This window comes from Girardinichthys multiradiatus, chromosome Y, assembly GCF_021462225.1.
Source record: "Girardinichthys multiradiatus isolate DD_20200921_A chromosome Y, DD_fGirMul_XY1, whole genome shotgun sequence".
In the NCBI taxonomy this organism is placed as follows: domain Eukaryota; kingdom Metazoa; phylum Chordata; class Actinopteri; order Cyprinodontiformes; family Goodeidae; genus Girardinichthys; species Girardinichthys multiradiatus.
Window position 1 is genome coordinate 28,733,426 of NC_061818.1, and position 18,062 is coordinate 28,751,487.

General features: G+C 38.2%; 5 protein-coding genes across 5 annotated transcripts; 3 read left to right on the top strand and 2 right to left on the bottom strand.

The window, feature by feature from the left end:
- The first annotated feature begins 2,368 nt into the window (after window positions 1-2,368).
- LOC124864469 (hemoglobin embryonic subunit alpha-like) lies at window positions 2,369-3,120 on the top strand. The gene is made up of 3 exons (XM_047359256.1): window positions 2,369-2,521; window positions 2,597-2,804; window positions 2,914-3,120. Exons 1-3 carry the CDS (start codon window positions 2,424-2,426, stop codon window positions 3,040-3,042), a joined length of 435 nt encoding a protein of 144 aa, XP_047215212.1. The 5' UTR covers window positions 2,369-2,423; the 3' UTR covers window positions 3,043-3,120.
- A 2,668-nt stretch (window positions 3,121-5,788) lies between these two features.
- LOC124864001 (hemoglobin subunit beta-like) lies at window positions 5,789-6,589 on the bottom strand. Its single transcript, XM_047358602.1, has 3 exons — window positions 6,429-6,589; window positions 6,098-6,320; window positions 5,789-6,010 (listed from the first exon to the last, which is right to left on the bottom strand). Exons 1-3 carry the CDS (start codon window positions 6,518-6,520, stop codon window positions 5,882-5,884), a joined length of 444 nt encoding a protein of 147 aa, XP_047214558.1. The 5' UTR covers window positions 6,521-6,589; the 3' UTR covers window positions 5,789-5,881.
- Window positions 6,590-7,597: 1,008 nt separating this feature from the next.
- LOC124863979 (hemoglobin embryonic subunit alpha-like) lies at window positions 7,598-8,771 on the top strand. Its single transcript, XM_047358575.1, has 3 exons — window positions 7,598-7,758; window positions 7,842-8,049; window positions 8,179-8,771. Exons 1-3 carry the CDS (start codon window positions 7,661-7,663, stop codon window positions 8,305-8,307), a joined length of 435 nt encoding a protein of 144 aa, XP_047214531.1. The 5' UTR covers window positions 7,598-7,660; the 3' UTR covers window positions 8,308-8,771.
- A 4,961-nt stretch (window positions 8,772-13,732) lies between these two features.
- On the bottom strand, window positions 13,733-16,182 carry LOC124863961 (hemoglobin subunit alpha-like). The gene is made up of 4 exons (XM_047358544.1): window positions 16,050-16,182; window positions 15,764-15,971; window positions 15,445-15,612; window positions 13,733-15,412 (listed from the first exon to the last, which is right to left on the bottom strand). Exons 1-3 carry the CDS (start codon window positions 16,142-16,144, stop codon window positions 15,484-15,486), a joined length of 432 nt encoding a protein of 143 aa, XP_047214500.1. The 5' UTR covers window positions 16,145-16,182; the 3' UTR covers window positions 13,733-15,412; window positions 15,445-15,483.
- Window positions 16,183-16,829: 647 nt separating this feature from the next.
- On the top strand, window positions 16,830-17,571 carry LOC124863958 (hemoglobin subunit beta-A-like). Its single transcript, XM_047358541.1, has 3 exons — window positions 16,830-17,009; window positions 17,106-17,328; window positions 17,438-17,571. The coding sequence occupies exons 1-3, from the start codon at window positions 16,918-16,920 to the stop codon at window positions 17,567-17,569; spliced, it is 447 nt and encodes a 148-aa protein (XP_047214497.1). The 5' UTR covers window positions 16,830-16,917; the 3' UTR covers window positions 17,570-17,571.
- The last annotated feature ends 491 nt before the right edge of the window (window positions 17,572-18,062 follow it).

Sequence of the window (18,062 nt, forward strand, 5' to 3'; positions counted from 1 at the left end):
GCAACATTCAGATGGTAAGGTCAGAACTTGTCATCAGCAACATGAAAGCATGGATCCATCCAGCCTTATATCAACGGTTCAGGCTGGTGGTGGTGGTGTAATGGTGTGGGGGATATTTTCTTGGCACACTTTGGGCCCCTTAGTACCAATTGAGCATCGTGTCAACGCCACAGCCTACATGAGTATTGTTGCTGACCATGTCCATCCCTTTATGACCACAGTGTACCCATCTTCTGATGGTTACTTCCAGCAGGATAACGCACCATGTCATAAAGCACGAATCATCTCAGACTGGTTTCTTGAACATGACGATGAGTTCACTGGACTCTAATGGCCTCCACAGTCACCAGATCTCAATCCAATAGGGCACCTTTGGGATTGCATCATGGATGTGCAGCCGACAAATCTGCAGCATCTGTGTGATGCTATCATGTCAATATGGACCAAACTCTCTGAGGAATGTTTCCAGTACCTTGTTGAATCTATGCCACGAAGGATTAAGGCCGATCTGAAGGCAAAAGGGGTCCAACCCGGTACTAGCAAGGTGTACCTAATAAAGTGGCTGGTGAGTGTACTTCAACATGGATTGAGAGGTTAGCAACAATTCAAGAAGAACCTGCTCCTACATGGACACCTTCACACTTGGTTAAAATTTGAAACTATTCACATGGGTTAGGGTTAGGGTTACCTTCTGGAGACTCAGCTATTTGGCCTCAATGACAGCAAGTATTTTTGTGGCAGTGGAGGTTGAGTCTTTAAAAACAAAAACAACAACAACAAAAACTCTTCCAGCTGTTAAGCAGGATGGTGACAAATTTATGCTAAGGGTATGTTCTGCATCTGGAGGTCGTGGTGGATTGCATAAATTAATGCTTACTTGGACAACTGTGGTTTGTTCCAACAAGAAAATGATCCCAAACACACATCAGAACTGGCTTTGGAAATGTTAAAGCAGACTAAAATTAAGCTTTATGAATAGCCCTGACCTCAAAATATCATAGATTATGCTTTAAAGTAATTTCTGTAGCAGGATAGTAGTAAGATATGAATTTATAATTGAACATGTTTGTACAATTCAGACCAGAAAAAAATCTTGAACTTTTCTTTTAAATCCCAGTAAAGTTTATTAAATATATATAATTCTTGTTTGTCATTAAATTTGTGTGTTTAAAATTTCCACCATAAAATACCAATTCATATACATTTTTAAAAACCCTAAATAATTTTGACATTCAGGCTGGTGGTAAGAGTATGCAAACTTTTTCCCAGAATTGCTGAAATTTACAAAAAAAGAAACCAAGCAAAAACAAGATGCTCATTTTAACCTGAACATGTATGTTGTCACAAATGTACACGTACTTTTTTTCGTTCTTTCTTGTTTTATTATTATAAGCAATAAATTCAAAACAAATACAAAGTTGGTTAACAAAATATTACTGCTTTTCTAAACATTAGAAATTTCTCCAGGGTTTCTTGAAGGGTCTACTCCAAGGGATGGAAACGTTATACTTTAAACGTTTAGACGAATGTTTTGCCAGAAATAACAGAGATAGTAAAAAATGAAACTGAAAGTAATGCTAGTTCAGTTTAATGCATTCATATATGAAGTACAAGTTTTTTTGGTGTTTCTCAGACATTGAATATATGCTCAAAGCATAACTTCCATCAGCTGAACTAGAAATAAGACTTATCTTTTCACCATGTGTGGATCCAGCCCTGCAACTGCAGTGTAGTTGATTAGATAAGGCTGTTACGTACTTCTTGGCAGGAGGAGGCACAAAATAACTAAGCTGGGCATACTGGAAGGTTTCCAGACAAATCTAATAATATTACCTGATTGCAGAGCGTGGATTTTAAAAATCTGTCTGGGTTTCCTCTGTCTGTGTTGTGTTATTTTTTTTAGGTAGGGCATCTTTACACAACAATAAAACTGTAAGTAATAAACAGGACTGCAGGCACCATGACAGGAACAGTTTTTTATTATTAAAAACTGAAAACATAGAAAAAAAAAATAATGACTGATTTTCAAAGTCCTCAAATCAGTTATAAAGTCATCATTTCAATTAGTGGTACATAATTCCTAAAAATGAAATCTATTTCATTTTATTTGTTTTATTATTGATTTCTAACATTGCAATGAAGAAGTTATTTTATGTCACAAAATTAGTTCAGTCCAAGTCAGTATAATTCTATATGGTATATCACACCACTAGTTTTCATTGTAACAAGGAGATCAATTGGGGCAGTTGAAAACTGTTTTACTGGATGACGATTTTGTTTATCTCAGCCTGAATGAAATTCATCTGTAGGACCACCTCTAATAGCCTATCTTAGGGGAGGTACAGGGTGTGCCTACACTCTTTCGCAGGCATAAAACCCCTTACAATCTACACTCAGAACAGTACTTAACTAAAGCAGCCAAAATGACCAGTCTTACTGCTAAGGATAAGGACACTGTCAAGGCCTTCTGGGCAAAAATCTCCCCCAATGCAGCGGCCATCGGAGAAGATGCTCTTGGCCGGTAAATGTGATCCGAACCTTGTTCCTCTCACTGTTTTGAATGTACACACCCACTCTCTGTTTTGTTCCCACTCAGGATGCTGGTGGTGTACCCACAGACCAAGACCTACTTTTCCCACTGGAAGGACCTGAGTCCCGGCTCTGGCCCGGTGAAGAATCACGGTGCCACAGTGATGGGTGGAGTTGCTGTTGCTGTGGCCAAAATCGACAATCTGACTGCAGGTCTCCTGGACCTCAGCGAACTGCATGCCTTCACTCTGAGGGTGGATCCTGCTAACTTCAAGGTGAAGATTCAGAACTACTTAATACATATTATCCTCTGTCATATGATGAGAAGAAAGGGTTGCTCCTATAAATAGATCATAACTCTGTTTAATTTTGTTTTCCTTGCAGATTCTCGCCCACAACATCCTTGTGGTCTTGGCCATCACCTTCCCCAGTGACTTCACCCCTGAGGTCCATGTGGCTATGGACAAGTTCCTGGCTGCTGTGGCTCTGGCTCTGTCTGAGAAGTACAGATAAACAACTGGAGAAAAGACAAAGATGCATGGGTCCACTCTTGATATGATAAATAAACAAATGATTGTATTGAGGAATTGATGTCTGTGTCATTAGTATTTTATTTCCCCTTTAGTTTTGTCAGTTTTCAGAAATTGAAATTGGAATTAAGACGGCAAAGGTGTATTTCAAATGTTTTGCATGTCCTTTTTAGAGCAGTGCCTATGAACTGTTTGGATTCATACTGCAATGAAAGGTGTCAGTCTTTACAGCATACCACAGATTTTAAATTATTGAATTAACGTGTTGCAAAATTTCACCATTTGATTTGATTAGTCTTCTAAATTCAATAAATTATAAATAATTTATCTTGGTGCAATCTTCGCAATAGGTTTTGTTAGTTATAATTAGAGACAAAATGATAAGCTAATATATTTTAAAGCACACCTGTTTAATATAGATTTATGATTGAACTTGTTAAGTAGCACAAGATACCCCCTCAAAGGTGCATCTCAATAAATTTAAAATGTAATTTAAAATGGATTTAAGTTCAACAATTCATGAAATGTGTTGAAGCAAGAGATATAACTGCTGCCTTTATTATTGTTCTTATGTAATATTCTATTTTTATGAGAAACTGAATTTTGGGTTTTCATTTTCTGTAAGCCATAATCATCTAAAGCCCTTGAAATATGTTAATGACTTTTTGATAATATCCTAAATTTTTGACATGCCCCTGTAAAATTAGCACATTTGTCAACAATTTTAACCAGCCCCCAGGCATTTAAGGGCCCTCAAGCAGTCAAAATGTTTGGGAATACCTATGGTTGGCTTTGGATCCTAGTGTTACAGCATTTTTTATATGTACACACCAGTTGTCATGGCTACTCTTCCATCATAATTAGCTCAAAACAAGAAATGTCAGAGTAGTTTCTGAGGATGAGGTTAAAAAATTAAAAAGCACTCGCAGAGAGGTTTCTGGTTTCAACAAAATGGTTTGACTTTACTTATAAGAAAAACAGAGCAGGGATCTTTCTGCATGGAGTTTGCACGTTCTCCCTGTGCATGCGTGGATTCTCTCTGGGTACTCTGGCTTCCTCCCACAGTCCAAAAACATGACTGTTAGGTTAATTGGTTTCTCTAAATTGCCCTTTGGCACGAATGAGTGTGTGCATGCTTGTTTGTCCTGTGTGTGTTTGTGTTGCTCTGCGATGGACTGGCAACCTGTCCAGGGTGTACTCCGCCTCCCACCAATAGACAGCTGGAGATAGGATCCAGCTCCACTATGGAAGAAGTGGTAGAAAATGACTGACTGTTCTTTATTTTCTCCTGAGCCGGAGGTTTGCATACGCTAAGATTACAATGATTTTAAACAATTTGCAAAACCTCAGTAATGATATCATGATTTTGTAAGCTTCTGAAAGGTTAACTCACATTTTCTTTAAATAGAGGTGCACCTGTGGATATATTTTAAGGCACCACCTCAAACACACTGCTCAGAAATCAGACAAGATATCATGAAGAGAAAGATGAACCTCTACAAGTCTGGTTCATCTATGGGTGTAATTTCCTGATGTTTGAATATGTTCATGCTTTCATCTGTTCAAATAATTATATGCAAGTAGAGGTAGGTAGGGAATGTCCAGCCACCATACCATTCAGGAGAGAGATGGGTCCTCTGGCCCAGAGATAAATGTGTTTCAGTCTGAAATATGAACCTCAGAGTAAAAGCAGACAACCTTGATTCTGTAGTTTTATCATCTACAGTCTGGGGCTTCTCAGCAAGAAATAAGCCATCACTTCAAAAGCAGATTAAGTAATTAAAAAGACAGATTACAGTTTGCAAACTAAAACTGAAATGTTGACTGTAATGACCACCTTCACATATGAAGGAAAAGAGAAGAAGCTTGAAAGCTTCAGAACGTCATCCAATAAATTATTGAGGTGACAGCATTATGTCGTGTAGGTGTTTTACTGCAGGAGGAATGTCATACGTAAACTTTTAGGTCACATCTCAAGACATCAGCCAAAAAGTTGAAGCTTGGAAATTACCCTTAAATATACCTCCAAATTAGTTACAATGTTGGCTTCAATACAACATCTAAATGTTTTGGAGAGGTAATTTCTAATCTGTAAAACAGAGCTGTAAAGGTGTATGTGAGCAAGGCAGCCTACAAACCTGACTCAGTTGCACATATTTTTTTTGTCTATGTGGTAGATTACACAAATATTATTATGTCATATTTAGGCATTCTGTGCAATAGTTCATGCACCACCTACCAAAAGATTCAGCTTAGTCCACTTACACTACTTTTATTATTAATATATCCTTTGTCCATTTAAAATGTCTTATTGAGATCAAAGTCTCCTTTCAAGACAGATTGAGCCAGAAAGGCAGTAAGACATATGGAGAAAATACATAATAAGAAAAACAACTGATAATCAGCATAAGCAAGTTAAGAGTGTTACACATACTGAGTAGAATTTCTCGTGTTCTGTTAAAAATGCCTTAAACTTCTCCATTGTAACCACTTCTAAAGGACTCACGTCATTTTGAAAAAGACTCCTGAAAATACCTATTCCACATTTACAAGCTTTATGTGATTGTCCTGTAGGTCCACAATGATTATTTTATTCATTTTCTGAAAAGGATTTGTGTTGGCAATCATTTTATGCAGCGCAATAAATATATATATATATTTTTTTTTTGCAGTGCAATAAATCTAATTCAATTTATTTTATTTTAAAAAACACATAAGGGCAAAAATACTTGAATGCATTTAAATTTTTATTGTTTTATTTTTTTAGATCAAAACAATTAGTCTGTCGAGGATCAGCACTCGGGGTCTTCAGTTGAAGCTCTTTAGTGGTACTGCTTCCTCAGGGAGGCCACAACCACAGCTATGAACTTCTGAAAAGCTGCCTGGACATCAGGGGTGAAAGCCTGACCCATTTGAGAAGCAACCACAATGGTCAGGCAGTCTGCCAGGAGCTGCAAAATGACAACCAATCATGAGAAAACAACCACACCACTGAACATGCACTAAATCATAAACAGTCATGTGTTATTCTTCATTACATTGAAGTTGTCAGGATCCACACGGAGTTTATCAGAGTGGAGTACGCTCAGGTCTTTGTATGTGGTCTTGATGTCGTCCATGTTCTTCAAGGCTTTCTCCAGACCTCCAATGACAACCTTTCCGTGAGCTGCCACTTTGGGGTTTGATGTTATAGCAGCAGCATTGTAGAGGTTTCCAAAGCTGCCAAAGTACCTCTGAGTCCAGGGGTAGACAATCAGACACCTGAGGAAACATTTCAAGGGTTAAAGTGCATCAACAAGACGAGAAGCGTTGGATAAACACACAGAAATGTTTTATTTAGGTCCACATAAAATAAGATAGTTGTTCTACCTGGAAAAAGCAGCAGGCCCCACAACGCCAGCATCAATTTTGGAGAAAATCTCCTGAATGGTGGTACGCTCGAAATCAGTCCACTCAACCATTTTTTCAAGTTGTTGGTCTTTTTGTCTTTACCAGCTGCTGTGCTCACAGGTCTGGCACATTGGGGACCTTTTAAAGCAAATCCATCCCCCCCACCCCCAAAAGGCCATAACTGATAAAGTAGGTGGGACAGGCAAGAAAGTGATGTGATAAGCACTTGGGAAAATGATAATGGGGTGTGCCACGCTCCTGGGGCAGAGCTTTTATCAGAACTAAACATAGAAACATGTCCAGCTTGACTCTGTTCCCTTATGCAATGCCTTGCTGCAGCATTCATATGGCTTAAACTATTTCCCATCAAGTCATGTTAAAACCAAAACTACACTCTATTTGACTCAGAGTTTATGTGATTGACCATATACTGAGATTAAATTACTGTACACTATTTATTTAGGAGTTTCAGATTAAAGAGGACTGAATACATACACATGCCACACTTTTTAGATTTGTATTAGTAGAACATTCAAGAACCTTGCATAATTTTTCTCCCACATCACAAACATGAGCTGCTTTGTGTTGGTCTATCACATGAAATCTTTAAGATTATGGCTGTAACAGTAGCCTGTACTGTAGCCTATTTTAGATGCTGCAAGTATAAAATTACTACATAATCCTGTTAACAAGACTTAAATGGAAGAAACATAGAAGATAAGTACTCCACCAGATCTTTTAAATTCCAACAGCAAATTTCCCTTTTTCCAAGTTGGAACATTTTCAGTTTCTGAGCTTACATTTTTTCTTTCAGATAGAGACTGCCCCGACTGTCATTAACTGTTTTTATTTTGCTTTGTTTTTGTATGTTTTAATGACAAATGTAAGATCTGAGCTCCTTTAAGCATTGAAAAATCCTCTTTTCACATTCAGAAAAAAATATTTATATGAGTGAGCTAATTTTAAAATTACTGCCCAAATGTCTGATCTTTTTTTCTATTTTAGAGTAAAAAAAATAGGACTAAGTCAGAATTATCTTTTGAAATCCAACGTCGTTTCAGAGACTTGCAAAGATTTTATCTCACAAAAATGATAGATTAGGTTGACTCGGACCGCCTCTCATGGACTGTCTTAGGGGAGGTCCTGGGTGTGCCTGTGTTCTCTCAGGCATATAACTCCCACACTGTTTGCTGATTACCAAAACAGCCAAAATGACTAGTCTGAACGCTAAGGACAAGAACACCGTCAAGGCCTTCTGGGCCAAGATCTCCCCCATTGCAGCTGCCATTGGAGAAGATGCTCTTAGCAGGTAAATATGACACGACACCTTTGAATTTCAACCACTTATCATTTAGAATTTACCAACCCACTCTCTGTTTTATTCCCACACAGGATGCTGGTGGTGTACCCACAGACCAAGACCTACTTCTCCCACTGGAAGGACCTGAGTCCCGGCTCTGCCCCGGTAAAGAAGCACGGAGCTACAGTGATGGGTGGAGTTGCTGTTGCTGTGGCCAAAATCGACAATCTGACTGCAGGTCTCCTGGACCTCAGCGAGCTGCATGCCTTCACTCTGAGGGTGGATCCTGCTAACTTCAAGGTGAAGATTCAGAGCTATTAGGAACTTCTTGTCACAAAACGGCTTAGTCTGAGCTATGCACCGGTCCTTGCTTTCTGTCAATGTTGCTTATGTAAAGTCCAAGTCCTGTCTCATTACCTGTCTTCACAGATCCTCGCCCACAACATCCTTGTGGTGTTGGCCATCACCTTCCCCAACGACTTCACCCCTGAGGTCCACGTGGCTATGGACAAGTTCCTGGCTGCTGTGGCTCTGGCTCTGTCCGAGAAGTACAGATGAACTGCTGGAGAGGAGATAAAGACACAGGAACTCACTGTGTGTGATCAATAAACAAATGGATCAAAAAATGCAAAAACTTGACATCTGTTTCTTTACTGATGATTTGTGTGCTGTTTAACACAGAAAAGTTTGATAAAGTTTTAAAGAAACAAAATGCTGGGGATTTACTTGTCTAAAGGTTTTTTATGTACCTGCAAAGTGGGACATAAAAGAGAAATGACAAAGGACAGAACAAAAACTTTGATCTGCTTCACTCTCGTTATCTCTCATTAAATTAGGATATCAATTGAAAAGTTAATGAAACTCAGTCATTTAATTAAAAAGTGAAATTTATGCAGTGCTGTGACAAATTTCTTCTGTTTTGCATTTTTGTCATTGTTAAATGTTTGCCAAAGAAACAACTTACTGAACCCCAAAACTTTTGGAAAACTATTTGTGGAGAAATAAAAGACACAAAAGTGTAACTTTCTGGAATGTGTTGATTCATTGCATCTGGTCTAAAACTAGCAGCATTTCAGAAAAAGAACATCTTGCTGCAGTCATACATGGTGGCAGTAGTGTGATGACGTGGGGCTTCTTTGCTGCTTTAGGGTCAGGACAGCTTACTGTAATGAATCAACCATGAATTCTGCCCTCTAACAGAAACACCTGGAGGAGAAGTTCTTGATCTTAAGCTCAAGCACACTGGGTTATGCAGCAAAATACTATTCACAATACGCCCCCTTTTGTTTTGACTACTTCTCTGCACTCTCCATGAGCTTCATGAGGTAGTCACCCGAAAAGATTATCCAACAGTCGTGAAGGAGTTCCTAGAGGTAGTAATGAAAATAAAGCCAAAGCACTGAATGAAAGGGCGTGTCTAAAATTTCCACTGGTAGTGTACATGAGAAGAGTTTAATACTTTGCTTTCAAGTTGAAAAGCTCAACCTGTCAACTAATGCTATTGTTTTTCTTCTTGTATTCGCATTTATCGTATTATTGAAGCCTTTATGAGGCAACTTGGAGCCTTGATGCTCTCCAAGGCGCTGCTCCTCCTGCTGGTTGTTCACGGTACTCCATCCAGCCCCTCGGACAGCTTCATATCACTATAAAGACCAGTACCTAATAAGTTACTTAACAGTAACAGTAACTTAAAAGATTAGACGTATATTTACATTTTTATCATGCTCTACATGAATTACATGCTTGTTTGAGCCAATAGGCGTAACAACAGCAAAATCTATTTATAACTCATGTAAAATGGTTCGTATTGCATAAGTGAGACTGTGAAATCAAATCATACTCAGAGCCTTTTTTAAAGTTATTTGCATCACTTCAGAATTTTCCTCAGATAGAAATCTTTGGTCCAAATATCTGGGTTGCCAGTTTGCCTATGCAGACTTAATAATTGGTTGAAACAAAAATAAAAGAGCAGATTAGGAATAACGTGTTTAATTATACAGGGGTTGGACAATGAAACTGAAACACCTGGTTTTAGACCACAATAATTTATTAGTATGGTGTAGGGCCTCCTTTTGCGGCCAATACAGCGTCAATTCATCTTGGGAATGTCATATACAAGTCCTGCACAGTGGTCAGAGGGATTTTAAGCCATTCTTCTTGCAGGATAGTGGCCAGGTCACTACGTGATACTGGTGGAGGAAAACGTTTCCTGATTCGCTCCTCCAAAACACCCCAAAGTGGCTCAATAATATTTAGATCTGGTGACTGTGCAGGCCATGGGAGATGTTCAACTTCACTTTCATGTTCATCAAACCAATCTTTCACCAGTCTTGCTGTGTGTATTGGTGCATTGTCATCCTGATACACAGCACCACCTTCAGGATACAATGTTTGAACCATTGGATGCACATGGTCCTCAAGAATGGTTCGGTAGTCCTTGGCAGTGATGCGTCCATCTAGCACAAGTATTGGGCCAAGGGAATGCCATGATATGGCAGCCCAAACCACCCATCCACCCCCATGCTTCACTCTGGGCATGCAACAGTCTGGGTGGTACACTTCTTTGGGGCTTCTCCACACCGTAACTCTCCTGGATGTGGGGAAAACAGTAAAGGTGGACTTATCAGAGAACAATACATGTTTCACATTGTCCACAGCCCAAGATTTGTGCTCCTTGCACCATTGAAACCGACGTTTGGCATTGGCATGAGTGACCCAAGGTTTGGCTATAGCAGCCTGGCTGTGTATATTGACCCTGTGGAGCTCCCGACGGACAGTTCTGGTGGAAACAGGAGAGTTGAGGTGCACATTTAATTCTGCCGTGATTTGGTCAGCCGTGGTTTTATGTTTTTTGGATACAATCTGGGTTAGCACCCAAACATCCCTTTCAGACAGCTTCCTCTTGCGTCCACAGTTAATCCTGTTGGATGTGGTTCGTCCTTCTTGGTGGTATGCTGACATTACCCTGGATACCGTGGCTCTTGATACATCACAAAGACTTGCTGTCTTGGTCACAGATGCGCCAGCAAGACGTGCACCAACAATTTGTCCTCTTTTGAACTCTGGTATGTCACCCATAATGTTGTGTACATTTCAATATTTTGAGCAAAACTGTGCTCTTACCCTGCTAATTGAACCTTCACACTCTGCTCTTACTGGTGCAATGTGCAATCAATGAAGACTGGCTACCAGGCTGGTCCAATTTAGCCATGAAACCTCCCACACTAAAATGACAGATGTTTCAGTTTCATTGTCCAACGCCTGTACATAGCATCTACTCTAGTCTTTCCAACAGAGGGCGCTCCAACATAAGTCATTTAACTAACAGGGTGCTTTTTACTATCAACATAAATTTACATTAGGGTGAAATGATTTGTTCTGCTGTTTATTATTGCATTGCTATTAGTGTTGATTTTCGACTAATAGGGAAAGTGAACAAAATCTGAAAAGTAAAAAATAAAAAAACAACTTTATGGCTACTTGTTTACCATTTAATAGGTCCAACATTTGCTAAAAATAGCAAAATAAAAGAGGGTGTGGGTTTCTAAACTCAGATTCTACCATGAATGCCCACCTAAACCCTTTTCAGAGTAGTTTGCTTGTCAGACTTGGATTATCTAAACCTTTCACACCTTCAGAGATCCGATCACTTAAGTGTTTCCAGGAACAAAACTCAACAGATGGAAGCACTTTGTTTTTATGCATCTTAGCTCTGGAACCCATTAAAAGCCCTGAAATCCTTTAAAAATGTGCAGAAAGCATTGGCTTCTTTAAATTAGTGTTGTACACAATGTTTTTTACTGCAGCTTTCTTTTATTTATTTTTTTATTGTTTTTAATGTAAGTTTCTTACCTTTGTTACTTTAATTTCTTGTAATGCACTTGGAATTAACTTGTTCATTAATGGTGCTATACAAATGAACATACGTTGCCTATTAAGTAATGGAAGACGTATGGTTTCTTTTACAGCTCAGTCAGGTTTAGCATTAATTACGGGTACAGAGAGAGAGAGAGAGAGGGAGAAAAACTCATAGCACAATGTGGAACACTGGCAAGGAACCCTTCTTGTCAAGTAAAAAAATGTAGTTGTTATATTTGAATCAGAATCTTCTTTTTTTTGCATCACATGAAAAAATGACAAAGAACGAGTTTAAACATCTGGAGAACATTGCCAAAGTTCAAACATATTTCTCACATGTCAACGCAGAGGCTCTAACACAAACTCTAGCAACAAGTGATTATTATCACTTGGGTTTCTGATCTTCCAAATATGAGTATATCTCTGCTACAGCTGTTACAAATTTCAATAGCAATACTGCTGATGCAGGCCAGAAAGAGAGCCAACGTCACACTTTGAAATTCTCTGTATTGTATGTTTAGATCCACATTAAGACACTTTATAGTTTTTAAAAGTATTAATAATTTTTATCTGTTTTACTATAACATTACATACCCTCCAGACCCCTGAGGTCTTCTGAGAAAAGTTATCTGTTGGTACCTACAGGTGCATCTAAAAAAAATTGAAAATAGTCAAAATATTCAATATCTTTTGTCACTAATGCCAGAAAATTAAACTCATGTGCTGTATTATATAAATTCATTAAACATACAGTGAAATATTTCAAGCCTTTCTGCTTACAGGTAATAAAAACCCAAAACTCAGTGTCTCAGATAATTTACAAGAATATTATATAAGATCAATACAAAAGTATATTTTAAACAGAAATATCAGGCTTCTAAGAAGTATGTTCAGTAACAGTAACACTGTGGTGCCAAGGTGCCAAGTCCTGCTGGAAAATAAATCAGCATCTTCATAAGGCTTGTCAGCAGAAGGAAGCCTGAAGTGGTCTAACATTTCCCAGCAGATGGCTGCATTGACTGTGGTCTTCAGAAAACCCAGTGGACCAACACCAGCAGATGACATTTCACCCCAAATCTCCTCTGTCTCTGGAGACTTCTTCGTGGACTTCAATTAATGTGGATTCAGTGCCTCTCCACTCTTCCTTCAGACTCAAGGACTATGATTTCCAAATGAAATGCAAAATTTACTTTAATCTGAAAAGAGGAATTTGGACCTCTAAGCAACTGTCCAGTGGTTTTCCTCCTTACCCCAGTTAAGACAGAACCGACATCTCTTTTATATAAATTATCGTTATGTAATATTCTTATTTTCTGACAAATCGAACTTTGGGTTTTCATTATTTGTAATAATTAAAATTACAAGAAATGACGGCTTAAAATATTTCACTCTGTGTGTAATTAATCTATAAACCTGTAAAATTAAAATTTAGCCTGAGGCATCATGTGTTTATTATGGCCCTCACATTCGGAAGTGACCTAAGAGCAGCTAAGAGAGCTGATTTGTTTATATGCAAATCAAAAACGTTTTGAACCGAATACTTTCGATATTATCTAGCTTTTCTGCTCATTTCTAGCATTTAATTTAGATATAGTTTTTAGATGAACAGTAATCTTTTTTTATCTTTCTCTTGTAGTTATACCTGATTTAGAATAATGTTGTCTGTATATCTTAATATTTCTTTGTGATGTCCCCTCATTTAAAATTGCGTTTTTGTGAGGTTTTGATTTATTATTATTATTATTATTATTATTAATAGTAGTAGTAGTAATAGTATTAACAGTAGTATTTATAAATTGTTATGTTTGATTGTCTGAAAGTGCTACACAAATAAAATCTGATTGATATACAACTTTAATTAATTAAATCAAAACAGGTGATCACTAAAACAAAAAAGTATTACATTTTGAAGTGTGCATAGGGAATTAAACTGCTTATAAAGATCTTTGCCTAAACATAGTTTCTGGCATGATGGGGGAAGTGAATCAATGTTTACAATGTTTTCTTTTTTATTCTTTTTTTTTTAATATACATTTAACATAAAATTTAAACCAAATACAAAACAATGCTCAGACTTTTTTTCTGTATTTACACCAGCTTTTTTTCCACATAAACAAAGTAAAAGTAGTTGAGAAGTGTTTATTAATTTATAAGCAGAAAAGGACAGATAAACTAAGTTTACACGTATTAAGCACCAAATGTGTAACCCCGGTTATGAAACTGACTGTTGTACCCAGTTCCTAACCAAATTCACTGGACAGAGTTAAGAGGACTGTGACAGTATGTCAGAGCCAAAGCCACAGCATGGTGTAAGACACTTTACAACAGAGTAAACCCTCGAAAGCACAGTCATCACCTAACAATTCAAGATGCATGAAGCATTTAATTAATAGCAGATTTTGTCATGCTTTGTAAAGTAGGATCAAAATGCAGGCAAGAGCTAGTGATCCGCATGGTAGAAACTTGAACAGTAAGATAATGGAAAATCTTACAGATGGGCACGAAGAAAAGAAGATGGAGCACAGGCAGCAAAACAGAAGGAACCAATAATGAACATTGGCAACCAGTGAGCTTTGATACAGAGGAAAGGGTGGAGATTGGCATAGGAAATAATCAAAGGGGGAATGATGAACAGCTGCAGAGGAGAGGAAAACAAGGAGACTGGAAAATGACTAACAAAAAGGAAGCTGATCTGGACCCAAAGGAAACTTTGAACCAAAAGGAAAGAAGCCTGAAACTGACATAAGAAAATGAACCAAAATGCATTGAGGAAAGGACACCAGAAAAAATAACTAAACATAAAGAAATTAACTCTATGGAAACACACTAACAACAAAAAGAAGCAACACAGATAGCTGAACTTAATGTGGAAAGCCCTAAATAATAACAACAACTCAGCAATGATCAGAAAGGAAACACAAAAGAAAAAAGACAGATTAAGTTGATTTTCTTGCAAAAATAAAAGCAGAACCATCAGACAATAGTCCTTAAAGCTTTACTGCCTGATGTGAGCTGTTACTGACTGAAATCAAACAATGATGGAAATTTGCCCACAGACACCCGCTGCAATCACGCATTAATTTAATAATAATAAATCAAAATGCCAGCATGACTAGGTGGGGATATTTTTCTCTGTCTGCAATTTTAAAATAGATACAGGAAAATATAGATTGATTCTCAATCTTTTGTCCTGTATAAACACAGGATCTTATACTGCTAGAAGGATTTAAAGTTTAACAACTAAAGAAGCTGGTTCATGTGTAACGAAGCACATGAGAAATTACCACAGAAAATATGTTCCAAGTTTAAATTATTCCCAGTCTTACAACTATTGATACTGCTGGTCTTTTTAATACTTTAATAATTAACATTTTTAATACAAAAAATGAATGAAAAAGTAAGTAATTAAAAATATCTGCATATTTTTTAATTACTTACTCATTATTCAAACAATAATTAGGCTTTTTCTTTGTGAACACTGAAGAGCAGAGTTTGAAAACGCTGAATAAACTTTCATGTATTTATTATTGTTATTTTTCCTTGTGTATTATTGGTTGCATTGTGAAGAGGAAGCAGTATTGATGAAGTTTTTTTCTGACAAAATCTTAAAGGTGTTTTTATCATCATTCGTAATGATCATAGTCATTTTCCAACAAAGTCTGTACCTTGAACATTGGAGCACACTTCTGGACCCAACCTATTTTACTTTAGGAAGAAAAAAATGATAAATAATGATAACAGAAGAGAAGAAAATACGAGTTGAACATCATCAGATGTATTGTTTTATTGAACATGTCTCCACATGTCTAAAAGGGTGTTGAGATTGTGGGATGGCAAGCTCCTTGCTCCAAATCAGTGCCTCTGGCTGGAGGGACTTTAGCGGTACTTCTCAGACAGGGCCCAGGCCACGTTCTGCAGAAACTTTTCCACGGAAACGTGAACCTCAGGAGTGAAATCTGCAGGGAAGAACATGGCCAAGACCAAGATGATGTTGTGCCCCAGGATCTGCAGGTTGCACAAAAATATTTAGAATATATTAGAGCAGGACCAAAACGCGCAACTTAAAGTGAACACATGGCACGCCGTTTACTTTCACTCCCTCTTTTCATGTGCGTATATTAAAAAGAAAAAACTCGGTTTGCTTTTAAAAATGTACCTTAAAGTTGGCAGGATCCACCCGGAGCGTGAAGGCATGAAGTTCACTGAGGGCGCTCAAAGTACCAGTGAGATCATCGATGCCTTTGACAGCTTTTCCCAAAGCTGCCATGATAGTGGCACCATGCTTCTTCACTTTGGCAGATTGAGGCCTCAGATCTCCCCAGTGTGCGAAGTAGGTCTTCGTTTGTGGGTAGGAAACAAGCATCCTATGTGGTACATAATTCAGGATGAAAACAAACAGCAGCAACATATTTCTGGAAGGGTTTGCATGACTTTATGCCTACCTGCCCAAAGCTTCAGCGCCTATTTCGTTGCTCTTCCCTTCGGCTTTGGCCCAGAGAGCCTTCACCTCGGCCTTGTCTTTGTCGGAGAGACTCATTGCTGCCTTTAGGTTGTCGGTGAGGAAAATGCTGATCAGTAACGCTGCTTTGGTGAATTTATTATTGCCTCTTTATATCAAGTCTAAATGTGCCACGCCTCATCATCAAATCCATGCCAAAGCTGATAACAAAACTGCCTTTGGCTCGATAAAAGTTACAACTCCTCAAATGTCACGTAATTCCGACGTAAATGCTGGATGGTTACAGGAACTACGCCAAGGCGCCTCCCTTGATAACATTTCTAAATTTTTCTACCTATCTGACGGATTTATCTGTGAAGTATACACAATTCACACCAAACAAGACGTTAAACTATTTGCACTTGCTTCCCCTGTTATCCAAGAACACGCTTTTTTTGTTTTTGCAAATAGATTTTTGCAAAAATTGTTGTACCAGCAAATAATAAAAATCAATAACTTCCGATTTTAAGAAAACCAAACCTTATTCTACAAAAGGATCATGAGATACCTATCTGTAACATGTTAACAAGAACAGTAATTTCTAAAACATTAGAGAATTCAAATAAACTTTAGGCTAATAAACGTTGAGGCCGGTGACGCAACACTTTTTGGCATAAATTAATGCCAACTGTCACAGACGTCATTTTTTTGGCAAGTGGACCTCGTCCAATCAGAACCCATATTGCCCGGAGGATGGATCTTGCGGCTGTGAATAAATGCCGGCCATGTAAACATATCTGGACAGTCTAACACCTTCAACACCATCAAACTCGTTTTTGCGAAAAGTCAGAGAAGATTTTCACACCGTCACTATGGTCGAGTGGACAGACGACGAGCGCAACGCCATCTCCACCCTGTGGTCAAACCTCGATGTGGGTGAAATTGGTCCCCAGGCCCTGTCCAGGTAACCTGCGAAGAAATTTCATTCCACAGAATGATGATGTCTTATATTTTTTTAAGAACTGGATGTAGACTTTCATTGTAATTGTTGTGTTTCCAGGCTTCTGGTTGTGTTTCCATGGACCCAGAGGCACTTTCCAACATTTGGCGACCTTTCCACCCCTGCAGCCATTGCTGCAAATCCCAAAGTGGCTCAGCACGGAAAAACTGTGATGGGTGGTCTGGAAACTGCAGTGAAAAACTTGGACAACATCAAGAACGCCTATGCCAAACTGAGCGTTATGCACTCTGAGAAGCTCCATGTGGATCCAGACAACTTCAGGGTATGTTGCAAACTCTGAGGCTCTCATGTTGAAAAGCACATTTTAATGCTTTCATTTCACCAGTCATGATGTCCCTACCACTGTCATTGCACTACTTTTCTCATTTCAGGCTCTTGCTGAATGCATCTCAGTGGTTGTGGCAGCCAAGTTTGGCCCCAGTGTCTTCACCCCTGGTTTCCAGGAGGCCTGGCAGAAGTTCTTGGCTGTGGTGGTCTCCGCCCTGGGCAGACAGTACCATTAAGCGTCTAAAGTGGCAGACCACTGAAGTGGTGCAGCAGTTACACAAGTCATCATGAGATCAGTTTCTGAGCAATGAAATGCTGCCAAAAATACATAAATAAAAACTTAGATGACATGCATGCGTATGTGTGATTATTCACCTCAATTTTATTTGCAAGTCATTTTTAAATAAAATATCAAATTGAGAATAGTTATATGCTTGGATAGGCACCACCAGTGTTTGATTACAATTTTACAGTATAATACAAAAATATATACTTACATTATATTAATATCTTATATCTGGCTTAAAACTTCTCAATCTCTGCTTGCTCTTTCGTTGCAAATAAAATAAAATATAATTACACAAAAGCTAATCTGGATGTTGCCTTAATAAAAGACGCGAAATAATAGCAAGTGTAAAGTTTGCAAAGTTCACTCTCAAAGACAACCAGACAAAAATAAATAAAAAATACTTTTTTCCTCTGACTACCAAAAAGACAGCAAACTGCAAC